This window comes from Pristiophorus japonicus, chromosome 1 (genome assembly GCF_044704955.1).
Source record: "Pristiophorus japonicus isolate sPriJap1 chromosome 1, sPriJap1.hap1, whole genome shotgun sequence".
NCBI classification, from domain to species: Eukaryota; Metazoa; Chordata; class Chondrichthyes; family Pristiophoridae; genus Pristiophorus; species Pristiophorus japonicus.
Window position 1 is genome coordinate 418817448 of NC_091977.1, and position 14802 is coordinate 418832249.

Genomic DNA, 14802 nt, shown 5'->3' on the forward strand with positions numbered 1-14802 from the left:
TCTAGACCATGTTTGGGAAGTTCTTTTCTAGAGCGAAGATATCCTCTTCGAAACAGAAAACGTGGTTAAGCTTGATTTGTAAATTAAGTCCATAATCTTTGTTATGTATAACCATGCAAGTTATATATGATGATTGTTTGTTGTAATTACTTCTTCATTAAGGAGGGAGAAGTGCAATATATATAAAGCTCCACCCAGTGGACTAGTGTGGTAATGCAGCCATTGCTGTTTACAACAATAAAGAGGGAACAGATCACCTGACAGGTTCTTGAAGTTATCAGCCATCTTAGAGCCTGTATGTTTGTGAGGTTGTACAGAAGATATCACAGTCAGCAACAACATCTGCCTTAGGAATGTGATCAGCTGTGAGGAGGGAGTCGACATGTACCCTAGACCACGGTTTGGAGGGCCAAGACCATAAACTTAGCGGTGCCCCCCTGGGTACATTGCTTAACTGTGAGCATGTATTACATCTGTGAACGCAGGACTCTAAGTCCGCATTGATACCGGGCCACCACACGTGGGATCTGGCTATTGCTTTCATCATTACGATGCCTGGGTGGGTACTGTGGAGGTCATTGCTGAAGGTGACTCTGCCCTTCTTGGGGACCACTATTCAATTGCCCCACAGAAGGCAGTCTGCCTGTATAGACATTTCATCTTTGTGCCACTTGAACGGCTTTGTCTCTTCCTGCATTTCCAGTGGGACACTGGACCAGCTTCCGTGAAGCACACAGCTTTTGATTAGAGATAATAAGGGTCCTGGCTTGTACTGGTTTTGATCTGCCGGGCAGTGACGGACGATTGCTCACTCTCAATGCTTCCATAACCTTGGGTAGATCTGCGGGCTGCGTCATTTCCATCCCCGTGGTGGGCAATGGCAGCCTACTGAGAGCATCGGCGCAGTTTTCTGTGCCTGGCCTGTGGCGGATGGTGTAGTTGTATGTGGACAACGTGAGCGCCCATCTCTGGATGCGGCCGATGCACTGGTATTTATCCCTTTACTCTTGGAAAACAGGGCAATAAGTGGCTTATGGTCAGTTTCCAATTCGAATTTTAGCCCAAACAGGTATTGATGCATTTTCTTTACTCCATAGACACACGCTAACGCTTCTTTCTCAATCATGCTATTGGCTCTCTCAGCCATAGACAGACTCCTGGATGCATAAGCAACTGGTTGCAGTTTCCCGAAATCATTAGCTTGTTGCTATACACACCCGACGCCATATGATGACTCATCACATGCTAGTACCAAACGCTTACATGGATCATACAACGCAAGCAATTTGTTTGAGCATAACAATTTTCTCGCATTTACAAAGGCATTTTCTTGGCTTTTGCCCTAAATCCATTCATTCCCTTTTCATAGTAAAACATGCAGTGGTTCTGAGACCCAGTAAGAAGTTACCAAAATAGTTAAGGAGTCCCAGAAATGAGCGCAGCTCCGTCATGTTCTGTGGCCTCGGTGCATTCTCGATTGCCTCCGTCTTCGCATTGGTGGGCTTGATGCCGTCTGCCGCAATCCTCCTCCCAGGAACTCCACTTCAGGTGCCAGGAAAACGTGCTTCAAGGGTTTTAACCTGAGCCTCACGTGGTTGAGTCAACTAAGAACCTCCCCCAGGTTATGCAGATGCTCGACTGTGTTCTGACCTGTGACCAAGATGTCGTCCTGGAAGACCATGGTGTACGGGATCGACTTCAGTAAGCTTTCCCTGTTTCTCTGGAATATCGCCGCCACCAATCGGATTCCAAATGGGCATCTGTTATAAACAAAAAGACCTTTATGCGTGATGATGCAGGTGAGGCCCTTCGATGATTCCTCCAGTTCCTGCATCATGTAGGCTGAAGTCAGATCCAGCTTCGTGAACATCTTTTCTTCCGCCAGCTTTGCAAAGAGGTCGTCGGCCTTTGGTAGTGGGTATTGGTCCTGCAGGGAGAAATGATTGATAGTTACTTTGTAATCGCCACAGATTCTGACGGTGGCGTCTCCCTTGAGGACTGGGAAGATAGGACTGGCCCACTCATTGAACTCGATCGGGGAAATGATGCCCACTCTTTGCAGCCAGTCTAGCTCAATATTTGCCCTTTCTCTCATCATGTACGGTACTGCTCTCACCTTGTGATGGATGGGTCGCGCCCCCGGAATTAGGCAGATCTGCACTTCGGCGCCTTGGAATTTCCTGATGCCTGGCTCGAACAGCGAAGGAAATTTGTTTAAGACCTGGGCACACGAAGTGTCGTCAGTGGGCGATAGCGTAGTTCCAGCGTATCTTTCCCAGCCAGCTCCTGCCGAGCAGCGTGGGACCATCGCCCGGTACCACACAGAGTGGTAGCTTGTGCACCGGTCCATTGTAGGAGACCTTTACGGTAGCACTGCTGATTACAGGAATCAGTTCTTTTGTGTAAGGTCTTAGTTTCCTGCGAACTGGAGTTAAGACTGGCCTTGAGGCCTTGTTGCACCAGAACTTTTCGAAAGTCTTTTTGCCCATGATGGACTGGCTCACGCCGGTGTCCCGCTCCATTGACACCGGGAGTCCATTTAGTTCAACATTTAGCATTATCGGGGGAGAATTCGTGGTGAATGTGTGCATCCCATGTACCTCTGCCTCCTCTATCAGAGGTTCTGTTTCATCGTGATCCTCCACGGATCTGTCCTCCGCTGCAATGTGGTGGTTTGCAGGTTTAGCAGCCCTAGCAGCTCGCCTGCACACTCGTTGGAGGTGTCCCATTGTTCCACAGCCCTTGCAAATGTATCCTTTGAATCGGCACGAATGGAAACGATGATCACCCCCGCAGTGCCAACAAGGTGTTAATGGCCTTGCATTCATCACCCTTGATGGTGGATTCTGAGACATCTGCAGACGTGTAGCTGCAGGCATGTGTGACCTGCCCTATACGTTAAAATTTGAAAACAACATCACTTTGTTCACAGTACTTGTAGCAGCACTTGTGTGCTGAGAGATTTGCTTCGTATTGTCACTGGTGGCAATGAACGTCTGGGCTATCGCTATGGCCTTACTCAAGGTTGAGGTCTCTGCAGTCAAAAGTTTGCGAAGTATGGTTTTGTGTCCAATGCCAAATACGAAAAATTCTCTGAGCTTGTGCTGCAAATTCGCAATGTTCTGCAAGGCTTCTTAGCTCGGTGACATAACTCACCACTTCCTGACCTTCAGAACTTTTGCAGGTGTAAAACCAGTACCTCACCATCAGAACGCTTTCCTGCGGGTTCAAATGCTCTCGGACCAGTGTGCACAAATCATCATACGATTTCTCCGTGGGTTTCGCTTCAGTGAGCAAATTCTTGATGAGGCCATACGTTGGTGCCCCACAGACGGTGAGGAGGAACGCCCTTCATTTGGCAGCGTTCTCTTCCCCATCTAGTTCGTTGGCCACGAAGTATTGGTCGAGTCGCTCCACGAAAGTTTCCCAATCATCTCCCTCCGAGCATTTCTCCAGGATGCCCACTGTTCTCTGCACCTTAGGATTCGCTATCTGTATCTCGTCGCCAGTTGTTGTATATGGAATAAGAGTCAGACTGAACACTGTGAGCTCAAAGTAAATTGTGACCTTTGCCTTTTATTGCAGGTCTCCAGAGTGTCTCTCCAACCTGTGAAACTTCCTTAAATACCTGTGCTCCCAAGGGATTATGAGATCCCTTGGGACTCCAGAGGATGAGCCCTCTGGTGGCTGTACAGAGTAAATACAAGTTTACATATATAACAATAATGATGAATATATTGTCAATAATACTTTTTCCGAATATCTCTGGGTTTTATTGCTCTGATTTATTAAAATGTGCCTTTAATATTCAAATCACTGAATCAGTTTAATTCCAATTCAATAAATCACTGTGATACTAGAACATGGATGATTGATGAGAGTATAGAATTCTGTTTGACATTTAGTGGGAAAAAGTCATAACAGCAGTATGTTTCCCTTAAAGCTGGATATGCCCACTGCGAATAGGACCATATTTAGCTGTAATAACAAAAGTGCTTTCTTCTAAAGTCTCCTTCACATACAGAACTCATGAGCAGTAGGTGCAAGCCGCTTTTTATTTTTAATGCACCATGTAACTTCTCTATTTTACATAACAGAGGTTCTGACCTCTTTATTGTGCTAATTAGCAGCAAATGTCAAAATTACTATAAACAGTTTGACATTTCTAATATCTCCAATCTCAAGCTAATGAGTACAGAAGCCAAACTGAGGATCATATTTAACACCATTGTTGCCCACCAGAAGCAAAATGGTTGACTCAGATGTTGACTTAAATCTCAGTATTCTATAGATTATAAAATAAACTTACTTAAATCTAACGCTGTTTTGATATTTTCCCCACAAAAGGCAAGTATTAGAAATGTAAACAATAAGATCTTGAAAGAAAAATAGCTCTACCCACAGGTGCTTCAACGCACACTAGCAATGCTATTCTTTAAATCATATCTAGGATCTGTAACTAAACTGTTCATACTTTAAAACACACAAAATACAGATCATGCTAAGCTGCCTAGATATTTATCAAGAAATGGGTTTTCTAACTCAAAATTAAACCATTAATAATAAAAATAACAAAATTGTTAACTGCAAATTTGTTTGCGGTCCAATGAAATGTTGCCTATTTTTACATTTAAAAAATGTATTTAGATAAATACACAACACAACAAATGTCATGTTTTTTGTAAGCCTCTACACTTTGGGAAGGCACAGGGACATATGTAGCAGTGAGCTGGGTGCATCTGTCTCTGTGCAATATGCTAGCTCATTTCATAGGCAGTCCCTCGAAATCGAAGAAGACTTGCTTCCACTCTAAAAGTGAGCTCTCAGGTGAGTGTACAGTCCAATACGGGAATTACAGTCTTTGTAACAGGTGGGACAGACAGTCATTGAAGGAAAGGGTGAATGGGGAGCCCGGTTTGCCGCACGCTCCTTCCGCTGCTTGCGCTTGTTTTCTGCATGCTCTCGGCGATGAGACTCGAGGTGCTCAGCGCCCTCCCGGATGCTCTTCCTCCATATGCTAGCAGAGTGACAGAGTCAGCCTGAAAAGGGGTAGGATTAAATAACCCCCAACATCAGAGTTACTTTAGTTTGCAAAATCATTTAACTTGTGACTTTAGTTTCTACCTCAAATTTTGGTCTTATTTTAGAAAATGTAGTCCCAATTTTAATTTACTTGACATAGAATTACAAATGGGCCAAAAATTGCAATTGGAGATGTAACTCTGGAGTACACCTCCGACTGGCGAAAGAATTACGAACCTACCTGCTGGCAAACTTGCAATCTGAGGCTGCGAGGTAGAGGGCAGCATAATGGGCCATGGATCCCGGGGGCGTAGGTGGCGCGGAAGCGGACCTAGGATCACATGGGTCTGGTCCTCCAATCACACAGCAGAATTCCATTTAATCATTTCCAAAGGGAATCCTGTAATGAGATGTAATGGAATCCTGAAATCTGATCTAATTACACAATTGGAATGTTATTCATAATTACCTTTATTCCACCAACCTCACTAAAAATTTAATTTTTTGATAATTGTAGACATCATTAAAACTGTAATCTGGGCCAATATTTGCATAAACTTATTTGACAAAGTGTACGTGCATAATTTACGATATGAAAATGTTTAATTAATGGCTGGGATATTTGCATCAACCATAATATTTCCGTGCGCAATTGCTGGCCAGTCGTTGGACAAATAGCCCAACTCTGTCCTGGCGATTGGCTTTTCGTGACCCGCGTGGATGGCATTGACAGGCCATAAGTTCCGGATTTCACGCATGTGCGAGAATTTCCAAACTTGCAGTGGATTTCAAAGAAAATACGGTGGTGTGTTGCCACCATACCAACAATAAAATCCAGGCCAATAATTTTAATTGATGCCAATTTTCTTCTCCGTTTTAGTTAACTAAATCAACAATGACATAGATAGAAATAGGGATGAGGTCCTGCAGGCAGAGTTTAGGGAGCTAGGAGAGGAATTAAAAAGCAGGATTTCAAAGGTAGTAATTTCCGGATTAACCCCGGTGCCACGAGCTAGTGAGTACAGAAATAGGAGGATAGAGCAGATGAACACGTGGCTGGAGAGATGTTGCAGGCGGGAGGGCTTTAATTCCCTGAGGCATTGGGACCGCTTCTGGGGGAGATGGGACCTGTACAAGCCGGATGGGTTGCACCTCAACAAAGCTGGGACCAATATCCTCATGAGGGGGTTTCCTCGTGCTGTTGAGGAGGGTTTAAACTAGCTTGGTAGGGGGATGGAAACCTGAAAATAGATTCAGTAGGGAGAGGAGTAAAGCTGAAATTAGAAAGCAAAAATAACGAAAGTGAGTTTGAAGGAGAGAGGAAACAAGCAGGAAAAAAGGGTAAACAAATAAATTTAAAGGCTCTTTTTCTAAATGCACGTAGCATTCATAGCAAAATAGATGAACTGATGGCACAAATAGATACAAATCATTATGATCTGATAGCCATTACAGAGACGTGGTTGCAAGGTGACCAGGACTGGGAACTAAATATTCAGGGGTATTTGACAATCCAGAAGGGATGGACAGACAGAAAAAGGAGGTGGGGTAGCTCTGTTGACAAAGGATGGAATCACTGCAATAGTAAGAAATAATATTGGCTCAAGTGATCAGGATGTTGAAACAGTTTGGGTAGAGATATGGAATAATGGAAAAAGGTTACTGGTGGGCATAGTCTAGGCCCCCCTACAGTAGCAACTCTGTTGGTCGGTGTATAAACCGGGAAATAGTAGGGGCTTGTAAAAAGGGAACAGCAATAATCATGGGTGATTTTAACCTCCATATTGATTGGACAAATCTAATTGGTCTGGGTAGCCTTGAGGAAGAGTTCATAGAGTGCATAAGGGATGGATTCCTTGAACAGTATGTAATGGAACCAACCAGGGGGCAGGCTATCTTAGATCAGGTCCTGTGTATTGTGACAGGATTAATAAACAATCTCCTAGTAAAGGATCCCCTTGGAATGAGTGATCATAGCATGGTTCAATTTCAAATTCAGATGGAGGGTGAGAAAGTTTGATCTCAAACCAACGTAATAAGTTCAAATAAAGGAGACTACAAAGGTATAAGGGCAGAGTTGGCTAAAGTGGAGTGGGAAACTAGATTAAAGGATAGGAGGTTTAAGGAGATATATCTCAACTCTCAAGAAAAATATATTCCGTTGAAGAGGAAAGGGTGTAAAAGTAAAGAAAGCCATCCGTGGCTAACTAAAGAAATAAAGGAAATAATTAAAAACAAGGGCATATAAAGTAGCCAAAACTAATGGGAGGACAGAAGATTGGGAAGCTTTTAAAAGCCAGCAAAGAATGAGTAAAAAAAATGATTAAAGAAAGGGAAGATAGACTATGAAAATAAACTAGCACAAAATATAAAAACAGATAGCAAGAGTTTCTATAGGTCTATAAAAAGGTAAAGAGTGGCTAAAGTAAGTGTTGGTCCCTGAGAGGATGAGACCCGGGAATTAGCAATGGGGAACATGGAGATGGCAGAAACGCTGAACAAATAACTTGCATCAGTGTTTACGGTAGAGGACACTAAAAATATCCCAACAGTGGATAGTCAAGGGGCTGGAGAGGGGTAGGAACTTAACACAATCACAATCACTAAGGAGTTGGTACTCAGTAAGGAAATGGGACTAAAGGCGGATAAATCCCCTCGACCTGATGGCTTGCTTCCTAGGGTCTTAAGAAAAGTAGCGGCAGGGATAGTGGATGCATTGGTTGTAATTTACCAACATTCCAATGATCTCTGGGGAGGTCCCAGCAGACTGGAAAACCGCAAATGTAACGCCCCTATTTAAAAAAGGAGGCAGACAAAAAGCAGAAAACTATAGACCAGTTAGCTTAAAATTGTGGTTTGGAAAATGTTGGAGTCTATTATTAAAGAAGCAGTAGCAGAACATTTGGAAAAGCATAATTCAAACAAGCAGAGTCAGCATGGATTTATGAAGGGGAAGTCATGTTTGACAAATTGGTTGGAATTTTTTGAGGATGTAATGAACAGGGTGGATAAAGGGGAACCAGTGGGTGTGGTGTATTTGGACTTCCAGAAGGCATTTGACAAGGTGCCACTCAAAAGGTTACTGCACAAGATAAAAGTTCACGGGGTTGGGGGTAATGTATCAGCATCGATAGAGGATTGGCTAATTAACAGAAAACAGAGAGTTGGGACAAATGGTTCATTCTCGGATTGGCAATCAGTAACCAGTGGGGTGCCACAGGGATCGGTGCTGGGACCCCAACTATTTACAATCTATATTAACAATTTGGATGAAAGGACCGAGTGTAACGTAGCCAAGTTTGCTGATGATAAAAAGATGGGAGGAAAAGCAATGTGTGAGGAGGACACAAAAAATCTGCAAAAGGACACAGACAGGCTAAGTGAGTGGGCAAAAATTTGGCAGATGGAACATAATTTTGGAAAGTGTGAGGTTATGCACTTTGGCAGAAAAAATCAAAGAGCAAGTCATTATTTAAATGGAGAAAAATTGCAAAGTGCTGCAGTACAGCAGGAGGTGGGGGTACTTGTGCATGAAACACAGAAGGTTAGTATGCAGGTACAGCAAGTGATCAGGAAGGCCAATGGATGCGGATGCAATGAGTCGAAATGGCCTCCTTCCATGCTGTAAATTTCTATGATTCTATGATTCTATATTAGAAACGTAGCTATTAGAAACCTCTTATTATTAGTTTTACTGTCTGAGAAGCTAATATTCAATTGGCAGAATGCCTTATAAGAAGTACTTTGTTAATCACGAGTTTGTTTGTATTAACGATAGTGAATAGTAGTTAACTAATAGAATCATTAGCAACTGACTGCACCACACACTGAATAAAAGCTGACAATTCCTTGTATTTTGTTTAGTTTGGCTTGTGTACTTTCCAGTGTTGAATGCTTTTCATATATTCTGTGAATTGGCCATGTTTTATGCCCACCATAGCAAGCAGATTGATATTAGCGAGCAGGACACAATGTGTTGGTGTTAGAGAATTGATATTTAATTGCCTAGCATCTAAGATAGGCACAGCAAGAGTATAAATGAAAACATCTATTGATAAAATGGCACATAACTTTGGAATGATAATGATATGTATATCAGTGCTAGGCTTTATTTTGCTTGTAATCGGCATTTTCTATGGACTATGAATGGTCACAGAAATGAACTAAGACAGCTTTATATATTTCCTTTTAGACACACCAAGATGAAGACTGCTACCAATATCTATATTTTCAATCTTGCTGCAGCTGATGCTCTAGCAACAAGCACAATGCCTTTCCAGAGTGCTGACTATTTAATAGGGTCCTGGCCATTTGGAGATGTGCTGTGTAAAATAGTGGTCTCCATTGATTATTATAACATGTTTACCAGCATTTTCACATTGACAATGATGAGTGTTGATCGATATATTGCTGTGTGCCATCCAGTGAAGGCATTGGACTTCCGCACTCCCTTGAAGGCAAAAGCAATAAATGTTTGCATCTGGCTCCTTGCCTCAGTTATTGGTATACCTGTTATAGTGCTGGGGGCCACAGGAACGAGGGATGGTGAGTATTGAAGCTGCTGTCAAAGCCAACATCATCACTGTAGTTACAAAGTATTAGAAAAGTCAGAATTTTATTGCAGCGTATTTAACTTTTACACATGTTACATTTTTTGCTGACTATCATTCACGCGATGCTCCCATTGAAAAGTTTTAATGAAGTGCAACGCATTGAATATGCAAAAAAGGTTTTGGAGCAAATTAATGCAAATGAAGCTACCTGTGTGATGTTTCTCTATAATGTAAAAAAAGAAAGAACTTGCATTTATATAGCGTCTTTTTCAACCTCAAACCACCCTGAAGTGCTTAACGGCAATAAAATACTTTTGAAGTGTAATAATGTAGGAAACAAGTCAGCTGATTTGCGCACGGCAAATTCCCACATATAGCAACAAAATAAATGAACAAATCATCTGCTTTAGTTGTTGATTGCGGAATAAATGTTAGACACAATACTGGGAGAACTCCCTTGCTCTTCTTTGAATAGTGCCAAAGGATTTTTTACATTAAATGAGAGGGCAGATTGAATGTCTCATCTGAAAACCGGCACCTCCAGTAATGCCCTTAAAGTGCCTACCAAGATTGTGTGCTCAATATTATTGCACAGATTACAATCACTCAACCATTGGTGGTCGTGCCTTCTGTTGCCTTGGCCCAAAGCTCTGGAACTCCCTGCATAAACCTCTCCACCTCTCTACCTCTCGTTCCTCCTTCAAGACGCTGCTAAAAACCTACCTCTTTGTCCAAGCCTTTGGTCATCTGCACTAATTTCTACTCCTGTGAAGCGCCTTGGGATGTTTCACTAGGTTAAAGGTGCTATATAAATACAAGTTGTTGTTGTTGTTGAGCGGCAGAAAGGTTTAAGGAAATTCCAGAGCTTGAAACCTAGACAGCTGAAGGCATAGCTGTCAATGGTGGTGTGATTCAAAGGGGATACGCAAGAGGCCATAATTGGAGGAGTGCAGAGCTCATAGAATCACAGAAGGTCATTCAACCCATCGTGCCTTTAGTAGAGGTATCCAATTAATTTCACTCCCATGCTCTTTCCCCGTAGCCCTGCAAATTAGTTCGCTACGAGTATTTATCCAATTCTCTTTTGAATGTTACTATTGAATCTGCTTCCACTATTCTCTTAGGCAGTACATTCCAGATCACTAAAACTCTCTGTGCAAATAAGTGTTTCCTCAAGTCACCTCTGGTTCTTTTGCCAATCACCTTAAATCTGTGTCCTCTGGTTTCTGACCCTCTGCCACTGGAAACAGTTTCTCCTAATTTACTCTATCAAAACCATTATTGATTTTGACCACCTCTATCAAATCTCCTCTTAACCTTCTCTGCTCTAAGGAGAACAACCCCAGCTTCTCCTATTCCAGGAAGGTTGTAGCGCTGGAAGAGGTTACGGAGTTAAGGTGGGGCATGGCCTTAGAGTGGTTTGAATACAAAGATGAGGATTTTAAATTCGAGACTTTGCTGGACCAGGAGTCAGTGTAGGTCAGTAAGCACAAGGGTGATGGGTGAATGGGACTTGCTGCGAATTAGGGTACGGGCAGCAGAGTTTTGGATGAACTGAAGTTTATGAGCGTGGAAGATGGGAGGCCAGCCAGGACAATATTGGAATAATCGAGATTGACGAGGGAGATAGAATTAGTAGCTAAGGAATGGAGTTTGTTGTGGGGGTGGAAGACAATGGCTTTGGTCCTTTTCAATATTTAATTGGAGGAAACCACCAATACTGGCTGCCGGACAATCAGTGAGACAAATCAGAGGCAGTGGAGGGGTCGAGAGAGGTGATGATGAGGTAGAGTTAGGTGTCATTAGCATACATGTGGAATCTGACATTGTGTTTTCAGATGATGTCGCTGAAGGATAGTATGTGGATGAGAAATAGAAACTTCTCTTGGAATGCTTGCTCAGTAATAGATTGAATTAATATCTCTGAATATCTGATGTCAAAAGTTTCCCCTTGACATCAGATATTCAGAGATGTTAACTCAATTCTATTACTCAAGCACATAATTGCAGTCAAAAATATAATCAGAACTAGCCTAATTGCATGACAGCCTGTTACAATTATAGCACTTGATCATTTCAGATCAGATGAGCAGATATCATTTTGCTGCAGTTTTTGTGCCTTCATCCCCATAACACCATGCAGCATTGATGGTTATTATATAGCATCCTTCTTTCCTATGGTGTTCAGCATTGCTCTATGTCCTTTAAAATTTAGTTACCATTAAAGCTGATTTTCTGAGGAAATTGCAGCATGCAGAATCAATAGTTTCCAGTCTAAGCTGTAATGCTCATTGTCTCAACTCACAGGAGAGAGTGTAAAATATACAGCTATAATTGACTTAAGCAAGTGTATTATCTATCTTTGTCTAGCTTGGTTAAATGTCATAGATGAAGGCATGCTCATTAATACTCATGTTAATCTGTAGCACTGTAATTGTTATATTAGATAAGTAGCATGAGCTTAGAAGTTGTGCTGTGTGATATTGCTGTTATGAACACTTAAGGAGTAATTTTACAAAATTACATTCCCTTTCAGAGCCTCGTCCACCAGCGTTGTTGTTGGGAATTTAGGCACATGCTCCCCATCAACTAATGAATGCTCCAGAATAAATTACTAAAGCATATGTTTTCTTCTTATTTACTAATTTTAATGAAAATGTAGATGGTGGATACAAAGTGGAAAACAGTGCTTTATACTCACATTTATATTTTCTCTTGATTAGTGAACAGAGGAAGACATACTTCTAAATCACTTGCTGATATAGGTAAACAGTAAAATGAGAACTGAATTAATTGTTTGGAGAGGTAAACAGAAAAACAAGGACTAGTTTTACTCTGTGAAAATATAAAACTTATGAGTCACCCTTTTAGTGAGAATAACAGTGAGTTCATAAACAACTAGAATTGGACACCTGTGATTTTACAGGCACTGGCCTTTATGGATACGAGTATTCTAGTGTTCCCTTGGCAACAGGAACTGAAACATAATATTTTGAAATTAACTCATTGATAAACCATAGGTAGGTAGCCCAATTTCAATATATATCAGTTGCAATTTATCAACACATGTCAATCAGTCTATTTGAAAAAATATAAGTAGGAGAAAGACACCAGAACCAGTTTTCACATTGTCACTATATATTACTTCATAGAGAATTATGTAATGTTTCTGGAGGTAATTTTCTAAATATATCCACTTTATATCTGCTCACCAGAAATACACTGAAGCTGATCTTCAGCTGACCATGCCAATTGATCTCCAAATCATCTTCACCTGATTACAAGTTGTGACAATTGAATCTTGACACAAAAAGCTCAAAGCCAAGCAGAACTAGTATATATTTTTTACATAGTCAATTACCAAGCCTGTCATGGAACCAGGTCTCGGCTACATATCCATTAAACACACATCAATTCAGTGTTATTTTTAATTGAAGCCTTTTTATTATAATTCAGTACAATACATAAAGAGACTGCTAAAATGATTATACTCTCTTGCAGGATCTGTACTATTTTCCTATTAATATTCCAGTTTGTTCATTGGGACAAAGTTAATTGGGCATTCAATTACATGGATACTATGTTTAGTATAGCTTGATTCCACTGAATTCCCTCTAAAACTATTTATATTTGACTGAAGATCATCTGAAAAAAAGATAAAATGTTACCAATCTCAGATTACAAGGTGTAGATACAATAGTTTTGATTGTGGATTTCATCATAACCGCTGACTTTTATTTTTCTTATTCAACAGGTATCGTTGAATGTGCGCTGCAGTTCCCACATCCCTACTGGTATTGGGACACTGTGCTGAAAGTCTGTGTTTTTGTCTTTGCCTTTGTCATACCAGTTCTCATCATCTCTGTATGCTACAGCTTGATGATCTTGCGTTTGAAGAGTGTGAGATTACTGTCTGGTTCCAGAGAGAAAGACAGAAACCTACGCCGAATCACACGGATGGTCCTTATTGTTGTCGCAGTTTTTATCATCTGTTGGACTCCCATTCACATTTTTGTATTAGTCAAAGCTTTAGTAAATGTCCCAGAAACCACTGCAGTATCTGCCTGCTATTATTTCTCAGTAGCTCTTGGATATACCAACAGCAGCCTTAACCCCATCCTCTATGCTTTTCTAGATGAAAATTTTAAAAGGTGCTTCAAAGATTTTTGCTGTTCCTCGGGGTTGAGGCTGGAGTTACAGACTAGCAACAGAGTAAGGAATACCACACAGAATGCGACATTGTTTCGCAATAGCATAGTGAATGCAAACCGGCAGGTATGACTAGCAGTGGAAATGTCATCTTTCTCGCCGCAAGTGAGAGATGACGTTCAGGATTTAGGTCTGACTCAAATTACTTCTGCAGTTTAATTCTTATTCTGCTGACCAAAAAAATAGGTATATTTAGCATTATAACAAATGCAGTGACTTGGTTTGCCTATGTTCATCAATAAGAGATCAGTATGCATGGGAAAGTGAGTTTCATTTTAATATTCTTATCTTCAGCACGAAAGAGCAGATGCTTGCCATTTTAATATCTCAGCTGAATAATTGGCATTGATTCTGAAACAGTGCTGTACTTACATTCCCATTTAATTGGGAAATGGAGCCTGTCAAATTAACTTGGCAGGCATATCAGAGACTATCTGCAATGGATATATTTGGAGTCTATGCTTATGATTCCAATGCTTTTTCAAAAAATACTTTCATTGCATGTTAGCAACAAACAACAGACATTTAGTGATATAAAACAATTACAAATCTTAAATGAGAACCTTGAGTCAGATTAAACGAAGAAGCTGTGTACAGTCAATCATACACAAAAGCATACATGCTACTAAATGTGTTATTACCAATTTATCAGTGTAGATACATAAAAAATATTGCGCATTTCCAGTATATAAAACAAACACAAATTGAATATATTAAGATCCAAAAGCAGTGAGTGGAACCCCATTTAAAAAAAAGCTCTATTTGCAAAGCAAGAGCCAAATGCTTTCTCTTGTAAAAATAATTCTTGCATTCTAAGATTTAAGACCAAAATCTTTGATCATCGGCCACAATTTGCATGTAGCAACATATTTAATGAACATATGGCTCAACCATGGAATAAATGTCAATGTTTTGTGTTCTAGAACTGAGATTCAGATAACAAAGTGGGTTTTGGAAAAGGCAATCCAGTCTGAATCAACAAAACAAAATCCCTTATTTTGTAAAATAACATTCAACA

General features: G+C 40.9%; 1 protein-coding gene across 1 annotated transcript in view; it reads left to right on the forward strand.

Moving 5' to 3' along the window:
* The window catches only part of oprk1 (opioid receptor, kappa 1), a 77505-nt gene extending 63645 nt beyond the window's left edge, over nucleotides 1–13860 (forward strand). Inside the window, exons 3-4 of the mRNA XM_070875790.1 lie at nucleotides 9215–9567; nucleotides 13330–13860. Coding sequence (XP_070731891.1) covers nucleotides 9215–9567; nucleotides 13330–13856 — 880 coding nt within the window. The 3' untranslated portion in view covers nucleotides 13857–13860. The remainder of the gene's footprint in view (nucleotides 1–9214; nucleotides 9568–13329) is intronic.
* The last annotated feature ends 942 nt before the right edge of the window (nucleotides 13861–14802 follow it).